The 18,459-nt window shown below is 38.6% G+C and overlaps 1 protein-coding gene across 4 annotated transcripts in view; it reads right to left on the reverse strand.

Moving 5' to 3' along the window:
- Positions 1–18,459, reverse strand: part of tln1 (talin 1) — a 103,084-nt gene that overhangs the window by 7,745 nt on the left and 76,880 nt on the right. For 2 of the 4 annotated variants that reach the window (XM_014002767.1, XM_014002765.1), the window contains 7 exons: positions 17,006–17,113; positions 16,416–16,418; positions 9,377–9,482; positions 7,107–7,231; positions 5,142–5,267; positions 4,213–4,275; positions 3,939–4,121 (listed from right to left, as the gene is read on the reverse strand). In XM_014002767.1, coding sequence (XP_013858221.1) covers positions 3,939–4,121; positions 4,213–4,275; positions 5,142–5,267; positions 7,107–7,231; positions 9,377–9,482; positions 16,416–16,418; positions 17,006–17,113 — 714 coding nt within the window. The remainder of the gene's footprint in view (positions 1–3,938; positions 4,122–4,212; positions 4,276–5,141; positions 5,268–7,106; positions 7,232–9,376; positions 9,483–16,415; positions 16,419–17,005; positions 17,114–18,459) is intronic. The other 2 variants (XM_014002766.1, XM_014002768.1) reach the window with 1 other exon arrangement.

Genomic DNA, 18,459 nt, shown 5'->3' on the forward strand with positions numbered 1-18,459 from the left:
ATGAACGGCTGGCAGGAAAGTTGACATTTTAAACCTTAATAAAAAAATCGATACAGGGTTTAGAATATCGATACAGTATCGGGAAATGAAATATCACGATATTTCAGTGTATCGATATTTTCTTACACCCCTACTCAGAACTAGATCTGGAGTTGTATGGTTCCATTCTCTTCACATTTTAATCTATTTAACATTCATGTGGTTTCGTCACGATTTCAGTTAACGAACACGAAATATTCTTACAGATCAATAGATCAGGGATTCGTTTTACTGGTTTGTTTACATTCCAACCTTCACCCATGGTCATGACGTTTGGATCAAGATAAAAAAACAACAACAAAAAAAAACGTAGCAAAAATTAGCTTCCTTTTTAGAGTGGCTGGGCTCAGTCTTAAAGTTTGTGTGATGAGCTCAGTCATCTGGAGGTAGCTCTAAGTAGATCCACTTGTCATCAGTATCCAAAAAAAAGTCAGTTGTGGTACGTCAGGCATCTGATTAGGACGGCTCTAGGTCTTCCGGGCACATCCCACTGGGTGGAGACCCCAGGGCAGATCCAAAATCATTGGAAGGTTCATGTTTTCTGATTGGCTTGGGAAAACCTTGGGATCTCCCAGGAGGAGCTGGAGAGAACCACTGGAAAGGAATGTCTGGGTTTCAGTCCTGGACCTGTTACCTTCGTGACCAGATCCCAAATAAGCAGCAGAAAATGACAACATTTAAAGGAAGAGCCAGTCATGCAGTTTATCTTGCATGATAAACAGAGAGGTTTATAACCAAACAAGCTCTGTGCAAATTTATTACTCTAGAGTGATGCCTTCCAAAAGTATTAACGATTTGCATAATCGTGTTTCAATTTACATGAGAAACCTGAAGTTAGCTGCTGCGTGGATAGAAACTTTCATTCTCCACTCTGCCATCACTGTTGAGCAAAAGGTAACCAGCTCTGTGCTTAAGCTTCAAAAAGAAGCACTGAGGAAATGTAGAGAGCAAATGCTTTCGGTGTAATCATAGATCCAAACTAATGCTTCCAGGTTCTAGTACCACGGACGGACCGAGTGGATTGTTTCCAACGTTCTGTCGACGTAAATGTATGGGAATTACTGTGGTGGCAGCTGCAGGCCCAGAAGAGGAGGAGATAAGCCTCCACTGATTGGATCAGAGAATATGAGCTGGTCTGGGCCGGTCGATGTGTTCACAGCTAGCATACATGCAGCCTCAAAGATAGTCTATTCGGCTGGATGAGGGGGCAGGAAATTCTCGTACTTTCTGCTATGGCTGCATCAGTTACATATAAAGGTCAGAACAACCCCGCTGAGCCACATTATTTCCACCAGAGTCACTGCTTTAAAAACAGTTCGTAGAGAAAAAATAAAAATAACGCCACCTCAGTCACCTTTCTCAGCCAGTTACAGGTCTCTAGTGGAGTTCTACCAAGCATGAAAAATTAATTCTGATGTCAATGACATCATCTACGTAAAGGTTTACAAGTGTATTGTGCCCACAAGGGGACATGACAGACCCAGCGGTATTGGCCCAAGGATTTCTCAGCCTCTGGTGCTCTTTGAAGCACCTTTTAAAAACAAAGAAAGGCTGGTACCCAGGCACTATTACAGCTAAATATAGAGGATGCTAATCCTTATGATTCAGCAGGCAGCTCATCTGTATCACTACATTTTTTAAGTTCAGCCAGCTGCGATACTTCAGTCTAGTGTTTGGTTACTGTTAACCTCAGCTGTTGCAGAATGATTAATGTTAATGTAACTTTAGTTAGTACTGTAGATCTGTATCTTTTTCAGAAGAAGATATCATTATACAGGTGACAACAGCAGATGACAGCATGACAAAACAGGGTTAGATGGTTGAGGTGGGAACTCTGGATCAAACCGACAGCCTGAGCTAAAAAAAAAAAAAAGCACCTGACACATGAGTTTCAACAAAGCGTTAAAACAGCTGGCAATAATTGTTCAATTATATGTTATCTAACATATTTTTGGACTATATGGATTAAAGAAAAGAAAGCAAATCACAGGTAATTAAACAAATACAAAAAAATTATAAAAAAGAAACTGTCAACTCGTCCATCTGAAATTCTCCGAGCACCTAACTGCTCTGACATAATCAACACTCTAACACTCGGTACAGGTGATGATAGGGTTATTTTCAAACTCTTCTGTGAAGGGGGAGGGTGGGTGGAGAGGTTATATTCAGTCTGAGTTTTCTGGATACATCTTGACTTGATTTCTAAAAACTTCTAAGACGTTTGTGCATGTCAAAACTCAACTGTTGTGATTATTTACTAAGTTGCTGAACAAGTATTATTGCAAATCACAAATACATTGTCGCACACCACTTAAACCAGCATTATAAAGAAGAACTAAAGATTTTAATTTGGACTCTGAAGTCGTCACTTATCAGCTTTACTTACAGCAAATTCTCATCAAACTAGAGAAGTGTAGTAGTGCTCTATCAGGACTTTGTCTGATATTTATATTCCAGCAAGGAACTACAATTATTAGAGTTTTTTTTAACTATCATTATTTGACATTTCCAACACAATAAGCAGCTCAGTTTGTCATCAAAAACATTTAAGTTGCTGGCAAAAGTCATTGTGAGTGTGATTACCTGAATGTAGGCATTCCCAGCATTAATGTGTTGCTTTAAATATTAGTGGACATAATGTTTTGGTTGAATGAGCAGAGTTCCTTGGTTCTGCTCCTCAGAGCCCACTGTCCTGCATGTTCCAGATGTCTTCCTAATTAAACCCACCTGACCGAACGACTGCTTTACTTCCCCATCATGTCATCAAGTTCTGCAGAAGCCCGTTAATGAGCCGTTCATTTACACCAGGTGCTGAAGCAGGGAAGCATCTAAATCACGCAGGAGAGTGAACCCCGAGGACAAGGGATGATATGACTTTACATAATGTTTTTCAAGCAAGACGTGAGTCTCAGCAGCTGAATGGACTTTAATGCTCCCACTTCTCTTCTACATTTTAAAAACTTAAAATACATGCAATCTCATAAAATTAAAGGGGCAATGTCATGTAAAATCAACTTTTTTGAGTTTTATATCATGTTATAATGTTATACTCTCATAAAAAGCATGTCCAAAGCCTTGCTTTGACTCATTCATGCATGTTTGAGAAATCCTGCAGTGTTTTTAGGAAGCCATGCTGAGGAGCAAAACGACAGGTGGGGACCAGAAACTCCTTTTGGTACCAGAAACGCCTCTGGGATGTGTCTTTAAGCCAAACTTCCTCCTGCAGGCTCTCGGGTGAAACTGAAAGTGAAACTTAAACTGTCTGCAGAGCTCCTAACATTAGTTCTCACTCAGTGAAGCTCTTCAGATTCAAAAGATGCCAAGTAAACTGCATCATTGCAGGCCCCCCCACCCACGCGAGCGCAAACCCCCCGCACCGAAATGGGTGAGACAGAAGCAGAAGGAACTTCTTAAAGAGACAGAGGCCAGTTTCAAGGCGTTTAGAAGAGGAAGTGATGAGAAAAGTTGATTTTCTATTTAAACATAAAAACAGGATTTTAATAACAACTAAAGGTGACATAGATACTTTATTATGGTATAGTATTTAAATATATGCCTGAGAAACACATAATATTGCCCCTTTAATAAATTAGGCTAACAATTTATAAAAGTTCTTTCTATAATCAGTTATAATGTCTTTACCTTCAGTATTTGATGTCTACAACAAATGCTGAACTAGAGTTATATAAGAAAGTGAAAAAGAACTTAATCTATGTTGTAGCAGCTGTTATGCTTAATAAAAGTAAATAAATAAAATGTGTAAACGATGCTTCTCTACAGACGCAAACATTTGAAGTTATCTAAATAAGGTGGGCTAATGTGTTAAAGTACCAACATTGTGTTCATACAGAGAGGTAGACCTGTACTGTCTGTAAAGCAGCCTGACATGCAGTACCGACCTGGAGCCTCTTCATGGTCTGCGAGTCCTGGTCAGCCTTGACCTTGCAGGCCACCAACAGCTGAGCAGTGGAGGCCGCGACCTGCTTGGCTGATGAGATGAGCTTCTCCTCGCTGGCGTGTCCCTGCACTGCAGAGTTGGCAGCCTCACACAGATTATTGGTAGCTGCTGCAACCATCCGAGCCTAAGCCGTCAAGATTACCAGAGGTCAAACACCTCAGTAACAACACTACAGTCATTCTTAAATTAAAACTTAAATTAAAACAATAACTTACAGCAGAAATCAGGCCCTGAGACCACTGTCCATCATCCACTGCATTGGCTGGGATTGCTCCAACCTGAAACACAGCACAGCTTTGGCTTTGACTCAAACACGGTTAAAAACCAAAACAACTTGACTTCCATCTAAATAATGCTTTTTTGAAAGCACCATGTCCTGAATGACTGAGAATCTACACCCATGGTGGCTTTGATATGGCTTTCTTTTAAGGGTTGTGCCTCCTCGTGATGTCTTCATGATGATGATCCTTGCTCTGTGCAGGGTCTGTGGCTGCTTGACCCAGAGCACCTGTTCTCCTATGTTTGTTATGTTCTGTCTTCTTCTGAACGGTTGTTCTGAACTGCAATTTCATTGTGCTCTGTATGATGACAATAAAAGATCTATCTAATCTAATCTAATCTAATCTAATCTAATCTAATCTAATCTAATCTAACCTAATCTAATCTAATCTAATCTAAACAGAGTTTATTACAAAACAAAAGTACAAAACAGTCTCTGGAAAAAAACTGCATCACTTTGGGTTTCTGATGTAGGAAAAGGTCAGAGGCTGACTTTAATCTGAACCATGACTTGTCACTTTATACTATGTCAAAAATAATGCAGTACAAAAATAAATAACAGAATTAGTAAATTTCTGTAAATGTTTTGTGATTTGAAGTGTCAACATCATTCTTCTGTGGGAGTTTTTCTAAATGGTCAAATTTTGCTCTATAGTTGTTCTGCTCAGTCGGTCTAAAATATTCTTTCAGCTTCTCCAAACTGGCATCTGCAGGTAAGAAACTGACAGCTCACTAATGCTAAAAAAAATCCCACCCATAATATTAATAATTAAACACAAATATAAGACTCATTTTGTCCGACCCAACAAAGACTCTGAGTTATGAACACTTGGTTTGTAGGTCGTTTCTCTGCGAGGTGACGTACCTTTCCCTGAGCCACAAGCTCCCTTTGTGCCGCTGAAGCAGCTTTGACCAGAGCACTTGTGGCAGCTGCGATTGACTTGGCTGCCTCCAGAATTTGCTCCTCAAAGTTCAAGCTCTCATCTGCCTCCTATTTATAAGAGAGAACATAAACAATAGGCAATAAACACACTGGTTTAGGTCTATGATAAACTATAGAGGATGACAGGTAAAGGCCCTGTCACACTTTAACATTTTAGAAAACATATGCAGAATTATGAAAATTTTGTTATGACTATTTTACTCATATCAGCTATATATTTGATCTAATTGTTAGCATTACAGTATGTAGAGGTAAGTAAAAAAAAGGCTTCCGGTAGATTTTTTTTTAAATTTCACCTTAGCTTAGACAACTTTAGTGTTGGACAAACCTTTCAAAAGTTGTCTAAAACATATTGTGACAGCGCCTTAGGCTACGTTCACACTGCAGGTAAATGCGACCCATATCAGATTTTTTTCCTGACAGTCTGAACGTGACAAATACAATTTTTTCAAATCCGACCCAGGCCCTTTCAGTATGTGGTACTGAATCTGATAAATATCTGATGTTTTTCAAAGCGAGTTAAGTCTGAACGGTCGTGTTGCATTTCATCTGACTTTCACAGCTGTGAAGTGGGGCGAGCAGATCAATCCAATAATAATGATACTAATGATACTATACCTCGAGACATAAGGTTTAAATAATGCAACTCCAAAAGTCTTCAGCTACAGAAGTTCAGTAGGTTTGTCTTTGTTCTTTTTATTTTCCACGTCCTGGATGACTGAGAATTCCACATATGGAAGCCGACAGCGGCCATTTTCCGCACATTATTTTTTTACATGGTTTTCTCGTGGTAACAACATTATATGTCACTATCACAAAATAACAATGAGTTTTCTCTGGAAAATTAGTTAATTTCCCAATGGTTTCCTTGAGATAAGTTATGGTTTCCTCATTTGGCCTGGTCCCCTCAGCTGGTCACCGATGAAGTTCACTACATCATAACACAGGCAGTTTGTTTTGTGCAGATAACTTTCATATAAGCCCTCGTCCTTTAAGGAGACGGCTGGCCCGACTGCAGCTCAACAGGAATTTACACTTGAGTGATCCTGCTGATTTAATAAAAACTTCATCAGTGACCAGCTGAGGGGACTGGGCCGTCTCAACGGTTACCTTTGATGCATAAGAGCAAAACCATAATTCGTTATCTCAAGAAAACAGTCGCCGTTATTTTGTAATGACGACATACTTAACTTGTTATCCTGAGATAACAAAATAAATATGTTGTTATCTTGAGAAAACAGGAAAAAAAATGTTGAAAATGGCCGCTGCTGGCTTCCATATGCAGAAACATATGACCGTAACGTTGTCGGACCGTATCGATGCTAATGTTACTTGATCAATACTTTACTTCCAGCGTGTCACTTCATTCCAAAAAAAATAAAATAAAATTCTGCACCGGAGCATCCGGTCAGAAGCAGGTATAAACACCAAACTAAACAAACATGTCAGGTAATTATTTAATCGGCTCTGATTGCACAACAACTTTAGAATCGACATATTAACAAGTAGCACCCATGTTTAGCTAATTCTGTAAACAGTGAATTTAACATGACATCATAAAAGCTTCTCTGCATGCGGGTCACATCAGTGCTGTGTAGGGTTCACAAAGGAGTCTGGTTGCATTTAAAATGTAAAATTTTTTAATTTTTTTCCAAAAAATCTGAACTGAGCATTAAGACCTGCAGTGTGAACGTACCCTTAGAGAAAACGAAAAAATCCTGAGTATACAGAAGCACCCAGATTAACTATAAATAGAAGAAATAATAAATCAGCAGGGTAAGTTTTGAGGAGCTGGCTGATATCTAACACAGATACACTGAGTGTAACCCAGGGGTTAGGTTAACAAATTAGGTGTGAATGCTTCGGCTCTGTAAAAAGCCCTCTAACCTTGGGTTTGGTCCTCGGCCTGAGCTGCTCCAGTTTCTTGGCAGCTGCTTCGATAGCAGCCGCTGCACCCAACAGCTCGTTCTCTGCGATGACAGTAGGATCCTCGGGGTCCACCCATTCTGTTCCTACAGCAAACAAAAATAATACTGGCTCAGTCCGTGCCAAAAAACAATGTCCATCTACACTTGACTCAAAGATACTCGTGAGTCAAAAGAAAGCAGAGGCTGTGGCCTGTGTCAAATATGCTTTCAGACACTTTCCAAACTGTCATCTCCAGGGACATTAAGGGATAATAAGGTGTCTGTTTCCATCAACTTTTACATTTAAAGAGCTTTGATATTTTAGTAACTACCTTTAGTACTACCTCAGCCTTGAAGACAGCGATCTAAAAGTTATGCCTGTCAGGATTCTCCTCACTAAGTTTTTCCAGGGTGGTGCAAAGAAGCCCTGCTGATATTTACTGTACCATGGTGCCAGACATAATCCAGTTTGGAGATAATCAGTAACAGAGACACTGTGAGAATGTAGTTTAACATGGAAAGAGCTGGTCAGATTATATACAATGACTTGCAGAAGTCATTGTGTCTATAAAAAAATACATTTGTGAATAAAAAAAACCCCAAACAATTAAGAATCCCATATTGCTCAAGCAAACAAACAGTGGTGGGCAGCGCTAATTCAAAAATTAGCTTCGCAATTTCTAAAGTGCTTATGAATATATTTAGGTCCGCAACTTCAAAAATGCTTATGCCATAGATAAACTAGTGGAAGCTAATTTTAAAGCGCAAGTTTAATTTGACACTACAATATATGCACAACACTGCCAACTTGCGGTGTATGAACTCTTTTACAACTTAATCCTACAACAGCCGATTGCTGGGGATGTGATTTCATGAAACAGAACTTTGGCTCCTGGTGTAAAAATAAAAAAGTTGTTGAGGATCGCTAGTTCGGCTGATTCTTTGTCTTTTTCTTTTGTTTGTTGTAGATTTTTCATTAAAGAAGCATCAATAAAGTAATTTTAAAACTGTTTATTGGAAAACTGAAGTGATGCATTCTGGGTACATGACGGATTTGATTTGTGACGGGAAACGAAATCATGGAGTGCAGGAAACTATCTTCACTTCAAAATAAGAGCTTGGATTTTAAAGTTTCCCATGTAGTTGCTCCAATTGACCACTAGATGTCAGTCTTCATCAGCATAACATCTTTAAATCATTTCTGAATCTCTAACCCTGTTGGCCGATTGCTTCGACCAATTACGTCAAGTATTGAGCTCCAGCGTTAAAACTTTATTTTTTTTTTAAAAAGGAGCTCCAATTGTAAAGTAAAATAAATCAATACATGCAAAATTTTAGTATGGATTACAAACGTTAACTGTTTTTACTGGGACAGGGAGGTTCTAAACATTGCCTTCCTGCTACGTAAGCAGACACAAAGCATTGTGGGAAATGTCTGTAAAATGAGAACCGTGACCGAAAGCAACAGTCAGCAAGGATGTATACCTTCTCAATACATGTGTTCATCTGGGAGGGGTGCTGTTGGATAGATCACGTGTGTTGTGATTCATTGACAGTCATACCTTCTGCTGTTCAAGATAATGATGACTGGTAGATAATTAGTTATTAGCAGTACTGCATTTTAATTTTAGAAAGCACAAATCCGCTAACGAATTATAAAAATTAGTAAGACCACTAAAGCGCAAATGAAATATTTAGATCTGCAATTAGTGGATTTGCGCTTTAGCGGACTGGTGCCCACCACTGCAAACAAAGCAGACCTAATATTTGCTACAGCCTCAGATTGCCTGCCAGTGTGTTAACTGTCAGAACATACCGGTGAATAATTGAAACTTCAGCTTTGTCCATACAGTAGGGTTGGGCAATATTGACATAAACATTTATCATGTTTAATTGTGACATTTAGCCAATAACTAAATATGACAGTTAAATATAATGATTCCACTTGCATGTGGTTGACGTGTAGCCTTGGTCGGCATTTTCTGGCTTTGTTACTGCAGTTTATGTTGATGTTTCAGGTGAATAAAAAGGTTTGTAAGGTTATAGTTAGATGCTGCATACCTCACATGCACACCTGATAGATTGCTGTACACAAAAATACGTCACAGCATGGCACAAATGATAACTGTTGACAGTTTTACTGATGATTAGTTGCACATACCCTACCATACAGACAATCTTCAAAGAAATACAATATTAAAAAACAGATATTTTGTGAGCCATTTTGTTACAGGTTCAAGGCTAAGATACCTTTCATAGCCTCAGCAGCCTGGATGAGCTCAGTGACAGAACCAGCCACACGCTTGGAGTAGTTGGCCAGCTGCTGCTTCAGGTCATGAGTGGGCTTCTGGATAATCTGTGAATGAAAAAAAATAAAATAAACAGTTCAGCATCATGAAGCTGCTGCTGTTTCATTTTTGGATTTGTCTTGTGGTAACTTTTAACAAGCTATACCACTGAAACAGAAACTTCAACACAAAGCCTCTGCTTCCTGGGATAAGTAGCATAAAAACACTGATTCTGTAGAGCAGAGTTTTTATACACAGATCTGATGGTGTTACCAGATGTGGGAAAAACAGGAAGTAAAATAGAAAAAATAAACAATCATTATTTAGGCTACACATAAATTTAAAAGTGATTTTTGCTGTCTCACTTGCGCCATCAATTACGTCTGAGTGAAAGCTTTGACCAGGTTTGATTTCATTTTCCCTCTTATGCTGCAACTCAAACTGTCATCAGCTGGAGGAGTCTGAAACATTAAACGTTCTGCAGCTGGAAATGATGTTTGTGAAGAAATATGAGCCCAATCAACCACACGGGGGTGCTGTGCATGTGTCCTGATTAGTCCTGAGCTAGGCATGCATCCCTCCGTCTCATCTAACTCCAACATGCACACACACTACACTTGTATATTTGGTGCTTCTCGGTCTTCGGACATGTTAGCGTGCCTCGATGTTCCTAACAGGGAGAGGTGCGTGTTGAACATAGTTCCAGTTTTAAAATGCAGACTTGCAGGTTTACTTGTTCCTAGTATGGGATGTAGAGCTTTTAGTTATCAGGCTCCTCTCACGCCCTCTCTGCTTCTCTATGATAAAAACAATCCTTTTAGATTCGGTATAAAGTTCGGGCTGGCTTTGATTTCCCAGAACTACCGCTTTAGATGTGCTGCAATAGACTCGTACCGCTGGAGGACATCCCATAATGTCATGTCACTATTCTGTCTTTAGTCTTGTGTACAATATTTAAATGCAGTTGTTGCCGTTGTGATGGATTTTGTTTTGTTTTTCAAAGGAAGGTGTTTTTATTCCTGAACCTGGTTCTGCTGGATCTCCTCCCACAGCTTTGTGCTCGCCCTGGACAGGTGATTAATTCAAAGTGAAAATTTACCATGTGCAAACCATTCACTTCCTTTGCTAAACACATCTTTAAAAAACAGATTTTAACTAATAAACTGACTTATGCAGTATATTTGCATTAATTACCTTTACCCGTATAAGGCCCTTTGTATGTAACTGGTGCAATTTAAGTACCGTAAACAGAACTGTACATGACTACAATAAAATGTTTAACGTTTTAAATTGTATTTCAATGTAAGTTCTATTATATACAAACATATTTTAAGTGAACCTGATAAAATGTACCCTAACTTTTCCATGTCTTGGCCCCCTAAACAGCATTAGCTTCACAAACAATGCTATAAAATATGAAAGAAACATCAACTTTTAGAATGTTATTTCTCACTTTTATTGACTATGTAATAAATTTTACACTTCTTAAGCAAAAGAATTTTAGTATTGTTTTAAATGCTAAATTATATTCCCACTGACAAACCAACTTTTCAACAAACTGTTGACAATAAGAAAAGATCAAAAGAAGTCAAAGCCCTCTTAAATAACATTTCAATATATTCTTATAAATTATATTTCATAATAAAGATTGAAAAACAGATTTGATTTTATGATAATGATTTAAAACATCATTTTTTATTTTTTTCATTTTTCTTATCTTCCCTCCAGCTTTCTGAAACCCCCTTAGTGCCCTCTGGTGGCCACCACTTTGAAAAACACAGCCTTAGGACAGAGTGTCATCCCTAGCTGCTGGAGTCACATTAGTACTGTGATTCTTATTCTACTCAAACTTAATTATAATTATTTTTGTAGATAGCAACAGTAAAATTTTAGATTTATAGGGATCTCTGATTAGTAGAAATAACAGACCTTTTTTGATCATTTCAAATGCTCATAATTTACATACAGCGATGCCACAACAAATTAAGGTGTTTGAAATATATTTTATTTTAGTGGACTGTTTTATTGGACATATGTCTTGTGCTTGTAGACTCTTTATTTAGAGCTTTATGTTTTGTAAAACTGTAATAAATCAGTGACAATTATTCAACAACCACGCATCTTCAATATTTTTCTGAACAAACCTTAGAATGGGGAAAACTATGCTCATATTTGATCTACATTAACATTTACTGAACCAGTGTTTGCCCTGCAGAGGGAACACTTTAAACATCTGAGTTACTGCAGTGGACAGTAATCAAAGTTTTTATTTACATTTTTTCATGGCGACACTAGAAGTTAGTGATGCCCTGTCCTCTCTGTGAAGATGATCTCACCCTCCAAAAACCGCTCTTAATAAATCTCCCTGTTTACGGTCCCTCCTCCCAATAACGAGATGGAATTTCCACCCTTGGAGGAGAGTGATACTGACACGGCCTGGTGCGGTTTTAGACAGTGTTGATGGCATGTGGAGCGTAGGATTGGTTTGCAAAAATGTTTGTGTTAGAGGCAGGTGTCAATGTAGCGACTGTGTTTAATGCCAGGATGTGGGGTTTCCCAGCAGGACGTGATTTATGCAGTGGTTCAGACAGAACCACAAATCAGGTGTTTGGTTAAATTTCTAAATCCTTCAGCCATCAGGTCGAAGCAGTGTTGGGCAAAATACTGAACCCGAATATGTATGTGGTCAAAACCATCTCTCTAAATGCACCATGACATGGAGTCAGATAAAGAATTACTCATTTGAGTGAATCTAAGCCTAAAATTGACAGAGATAGAAAGGATCATACATGCACAGACTAAAGCTGATCCAAAACGATGCTGCTCATATTCTTAGCTACAAAGATGTTTGAATACACATTATGCCTGCTATTATTTCTCTACACTGGCTTACTAATAACAGAATTTATTGGTTCTATAAAGCTCTGTATAGCCTTGCACCACAATATGTACATGAAGAGATTTTACCTACATATAGACCAGTCAGACCACTCAGGTGTGCAGACCATAAGGATTTAGTCATACCTCATTCCTTTTCCAAATCAGGTGAAAATGTTTTATGTATTTATGCTCCAAATAAAGAGGAATGCACTGACTCTAGATCTGAGAGAAGCCTTCACTAACAGTATTTTAAGAGACATTTTAAGAACAAAAAAATGTTTTCTAGTGACGTATGATTAAATTCTATTGTTGGTCTTCTCTGTGGTTCATAGGGGGAGTTTCCTGGTTTGTGGGCGGGGTTTGTTCTAACTGTGATTGGTATAATCTGGAATATAGGCAGAGGTTCTTGAGTGGGCGGAGTTTGGCAAAACTGCATTTGGTCGGATTGACTTGTCTTGCACGTTAAAAGATGAAGTAATGTTAATGGTGGTGGTGGGCACTAGACCCCTGAAGCGCAATAGCACTAATTGCAGACCTAAATTTCACGTTTACGCTTTAGGGTTTTTGCTCAATTCTTTGAACTGTGTGTGGATTTCTGCTTTCTAAACTGAAAAAAAAAAAAAAAAAAAAAACCCAGCAGAGCTAAGTTCATTATTTATTTCATCAAGTAATGATCGTTATTGTCATTAACAGCAGAGGGAGAAAGCCGTCTCAAGTCAACACGGTGCAGAACCAGGGGTCGACATAACCATTGTTTAGGTTGTCCGAGACAAACTATTTTCATTTCGGACAACCAGGTCCCGCCTCCCAGTTGTCCGGTGGACAACCAAGAAAAAAGCAGCGGGTGTTCATCATTGTAAAAATGAATGGGAGGAAAAAAACTTGTTAAAGCCATCTAGGGATTAAACTGACGGCTCTTTCACCCAATAAAGAGAACCACAGTCAAAGTTTTACCCAATCAGAACAGAGCAGGGCGGGTCATGCTGTCTGACTGACACCGCTGCCTTTTTTCTTTCTCTGTGGGTGGGGAGTCAGCTTCACTCAGTCCAGGAAACGCTGAGAGGGTTTTCCCGGGAGGTGTTCACCTGAGCTATTTTCCACCGAGAATTACGTCGTATTTTATATTTATTATATTTCTAAAAGCACCTCGCGGAGTTCTCTGAGTCAGCTTCAGGTGCTTGTAGTTAATCATAATATCTTCTAAATTTAACCAGGTGTTTCAATGCATTTACATTACACAACAATTATAGTGGAGAAACTTGTCAGTTTGGTTAAAAAAACTGTAAAAAATAAATTGTTTTTTTTTTCTATGCAGAGAACTTCTTGTGCTATAATTTATTTAAAATAAATACATCAAAGCTCCTCAGTTGAAAACACTAAAATGACAGAAGAGCTGTTTAAATCCCCTTTATCCAGAAAGTCTCAGTCCTAAGAACACTAAACTGTAGCTTTAATAAGGTCATGTAGACAGTAGGCTATACTACTATTTAAATTAAAATGTTTGACCTGTAAGCAGGAAGCTTATGGTTGTTGGATGTTGATTTTTGCTCTCTATTTCAAAGAAGAGGATGAGGAGGAGTTTTACTCAAGAAGCTCCTGAAACTGTTAACCTGCTGACTGACAACATTTGTATACAGTAAACTTTGTATACAGAACAATATAGGGTACCTATTAAATTACATTTTAATTGAGTTTTTTTTTTGGACAACCAAAATGTTTTGCGGACAACCAGAAAAAAAAATCCTTATATCTACTCCTGAGAACCATTGTATGAAAACAGAACCCGCTCCAGCAACAACCTGTTCTCAGAAACTACACTCCAGCTGACCGTCCTTCTGGGTCTCAATTTACCCAGATTTCCCACAATTCTTTGTTTTTACGGGACAGGAAGCAGTTAAAGCTACGTCTCCGGGCGACACTCCCAGTCGCAGCCCTTCTACAGCGACGCAACTGTTGCGGTTTGGGCCAAATGTGTCTCCAGGTTTCAAATGCGCAGAGCCACACAGAACCGCACACACCATGCAGTTTGTATCTCCACTCCGATGGGTGTGGGTAGGAGTTACATATGCAAACTTGGGAAAGGCAGAACTTCCTAGAGGGAGGTGAAGGACACAAAGGCGAGCAGATATCGGAACAAACCGGTTGCCCACAATTACACAAGCACTTATAAATAAATAAATAAATAAGTAAATAAATAAATAAATGATCGGTAAAACCTCATGGCTTTTCTTGTTTTTTTAAACACAACCGTGTTGTGGAATCTTTTACTGAACGCAAGCACTTTAGAACTTGCGCGACTAACTTTTGGATTAGCACTGCTTTATAACTTCTTCAAACCCCACCCAAAATAGTCAGTCCGACCAATCACGTCTTTAACAAACTCCTCCCACACACCAAGAACCTCCCACCTAGTGACTGCAGAGACTCTCTTCTCTTTCTTCATGTATTAAAGGGGCAGTATCATGTAAAATCAACTTTTTTGAGTTTCATATCATTTTATATTATATTGTCATAAAAAAAACATGCCCAAAGCCTTGCTCTGACTCATTCATGCATGTTTGAGAAATCCTGCAGTGTTTTTAGGAAGCCATGCTGAGGAGCACAACGACAGGTGGGGACCAGAAACTCCCCTGGGACGTGTCTTTAAGCCAAACTTCCTCATCACGGAGCACATCTCCCCACCCCCCACCCCACACACCCCGCCCATGACTCCTGTAGGCTCTCGGCAGGAACAGAGTAAAGTGAAAGTGAAAAACTGTCTGCAGCTCTCAACACTACTTCTCACTCAGTGAAGCTCTTTTCAGATTCAAACTACGTTTGAGGAAATGTATTTTCAGATGCCAAGTAAACTGCATCATACCATAAGCGTGAACCCCCCAGCACCGAACGGGACGGGACAGAAGCAGAAGTTGGTTCTTAAAGAGACAGACGCCAATTTCAAGGCATTTAGAAGAGGAAGTGATGAGAAGACAAGTTTATTTTCTATTTAAACATAAAAACAACATTTTAATAACAACTAAAGGTGACATAGATACTTTATTATGGTATAGTATTTAAATATATGCCTGAGAAACACATAATATTGCCCCTTTAAGACAAGATAATATAAAAGTTTAGTGTCATTGTTGCACTGTGAAGAACACCGCAGGCCACAATAAACAACGAAATAACTTTGCAGCTCCCATAGTGCAAATAAATCAGAGCATTACAGCATTAGCTTTTTGAAATAAAGCTTTTACAATGTTCTTTTTTATGTATAAGTGTAAAAGTGTTTCGGTTGAATTTTTTTATAAACTTTTTTTTTGTTTTTAAATTTAAAATTTTACGTTTTGTTTTTTCTTATTCGTCCCAAGTTTCAGTTTTAATCAAAACAAGTTTGGTTTGATTGACTCTGAGTCAGGAACACCGTGACATCATGCTGCAAGAAGACAGGATGCATTTCACATGGCAGCCGACATGCACTGCCATCTGAGTGACAATAACAGCAGAGCAGCTTGATACGGTGGCTCTGAGGGATGACCGATGACCTTCCACTGTCCTGGTCAGACAGAAAATATTCAGGTTGGAGCAGTGTGCGACAGGTGCAGGGAATTAACAGGGCTCAGCCCCATACCCAGCTCATCTTTATTCAGCAGTGATGTCAGAAAAAGACTGATGTTACACCAGAGGAACGCATACAGGGTGGGGGGGACTAATCCTGCCCCCAGCCTCCGACTGCACAACAACAGTCTGACATTACCACGTGGTCAGAACATTTCTGAAACAAAACAGAAATATGTTGCTTCAACAGCATCACTCACAAAAACAAACACTGATCAGCTCTATTAAAGGTGAGGGGCTATTAAAGGGTTTAAAGCTCAATGTTCCAAGTTTTTATTTAATGAGGAAAAATAATCAAATAAGCATCATCATGCATTTGTTAGTGGTAATACTAACAAACAGTATTTCCTTAATTTTCCACCTCCAATCAAATCTAAAATCACAAGACAATAGTAAATAAACTCTGACTACATTTAAACAACTGATGCATTATGCGTTGATGGTGTGATATGATGTACTCAGCGTACTATTCAAACAATGCAGCACCACACTTGTGCACGTCAGACAGGCAGCATACTCACCGGCTAGCACCGACACCAATAAGCCACGAGTTTTAAAATAATATTGGCAAACCATTGAGGGGGGAAAAGAAGAGAAAATATAAAGTCAAAGATTTTACCTGTGACGATATTTTGGACACAACTGTGTTTGATTGTGTGTCTCAGAGACATCAGTGATGTCAGATGAAGAAAAAAGATGGACACAAACTGTCCTAATTGAAAGTGAAAGAAGCAGTAACTGGATTCAGACCGATTTATAATACAGTTTTAAAATATAATCTACCTGAGGATTGGTAGGTCCTACAAACACCCCAGTCCCACCCTTCTTGATCTCAATATATTTTCTACTGAAAAGACCTGATCAGATTTTTATATGATACAACATTTTTCTATAAGTAGAAGATTTTTTTTTCCTTTGCAGTAAACTCTGACTTGCTCTACACCTGTATAAGGAGGATATTTGCATATATTTACAACTCTGCTCCTTATACTGTAAAAACAAACAACAAAGCTGTAAAAAAAACACATCATGGAACCCAAAATTCCTGTATTTTAATGATTTCTCCTTAAGACCCAAATCGGACCCTGTAGAAAATGAAATGATATCTCACCACCAACACATGCTCCAGCAGCCCCAGATATCCAGAGGCACATTCGTTGCCGTAACGCAAAGCTCGCATCTGGACGTCTCGATGGACATCTGGATGGTACGCAGCCTCCTGCAGGACAAACAGAGGGACAATGTCTTAAATAAACAGGAAGAGGACACAAGTTAAGCTAGTGTACAATACCTAACATGAATTTTGTTGTAAATTGTTAACATACAAAGACTTGGTGTGGTGGATCAGTACAAGCACCTTGCGTCAAGTCTTATCTTTAGGCAACATATTAAAAAGACTACTCGTAATACAATTCAGCTTGCCATATTTTGTCACATTATGCCTTTTCTCACTTCACAGGCAGCGAAAACTTATGTGATTGTAAGGGTTTCTTGTCATACATCTTATTGTCTCACAACTTGGTGCCATAGAACATAAAGGGCCGGTTTAGCAGGCAAGGCTTAAAGTGACCATGACATCATATTTTTGTAAGAAATATGAATGCATTTTTGGAAAGACAACATTAATAGCATAATAGAAAACAATTTTCACGCTGCTGGGATGATATGTTGATGAGATATTTGCATGTAAAATAACAGGAAGTGACGTCAAAGGGGAATGTCTGCATGTGAACGGAGCGTTTTTAAAATGGCTAACGACACAAATTGTAGAGAAGAATCTGATATTTCTTTAAATTATTTTGAGTCACTATCAGGGACAGATGAAGAGGAGTTAGAGTTTAAATAATATTTTAATAAACAAAGACTAGAGAGTTCCTTTTCTTAAACAGTTCCCCTTTGATGTCACTTCCTGTTTCACTTTGGCTGAGACAAGTTCAAAAGAAAATATGCCAGTTATGTTACAAAATGGGCAAAATTGTGTGTATTATGTCAGGTTTCTTAAATATAAAGATGTTTTCTTTGACTTTTTGTGTTTGAAGAATATGCATGTCACAGGCACTTTAAGGCTAGTTCCAGATTAAAATGCTGTTTGAGCTGGTTTTACTGTAAGTCCATTGCACAGTCTTGTCTTAAAATAGTCACAGAGTTAGTCTATTCTGTATTCTGCCAATTACAGGAAGGTGGATCAGATATACTCTGTGACTAAATTAAAGCAGCTTAAATAAATAAGGGACCATAGAATTACTGTATTTATTCGTGTATAATATGACCCCCCCCCCCTTTTTTTTTGAACTTAAAAAGCATAAAAAGTTTAATCCTCAAACTACCTCCAATTTCATACAGACTTCAAGATTTTTCAGCCTTTGCAGTCTTTATACATATCAGTAAAATGATCATTGGACTGTTCATTTTATTTAACAACATACAGTACTTGAATAAATACGGTACATTTTAGCTGATGAGAGCTTTAAAGTGCAGCAGGTCAGATCATCACCAAGGACCTCATGTATAAACGGTGCGTACTCATAAAAAAGTTGTGCGCCAGGTTCTACGCCCACGTTGGGA

Source organism: Austrofundulus limnaeus, unplaced genomic scaffold (genome assembly GCF_001266775.1).
Source record: "Austrofundulus limnaeus strain Quisiro unplaced genomic scaffold, Austrofundulus_limnaeus-1.0 Scaffold15, whole genome shotgun sequence".
NCBI classification, from domain to species: Eukaryota; Metazoa; Chordata; class Actinopteri; order Cyprinodontiformes; family Rivulidae; genus Austrofundulus; species Austrofundulus limnaeus.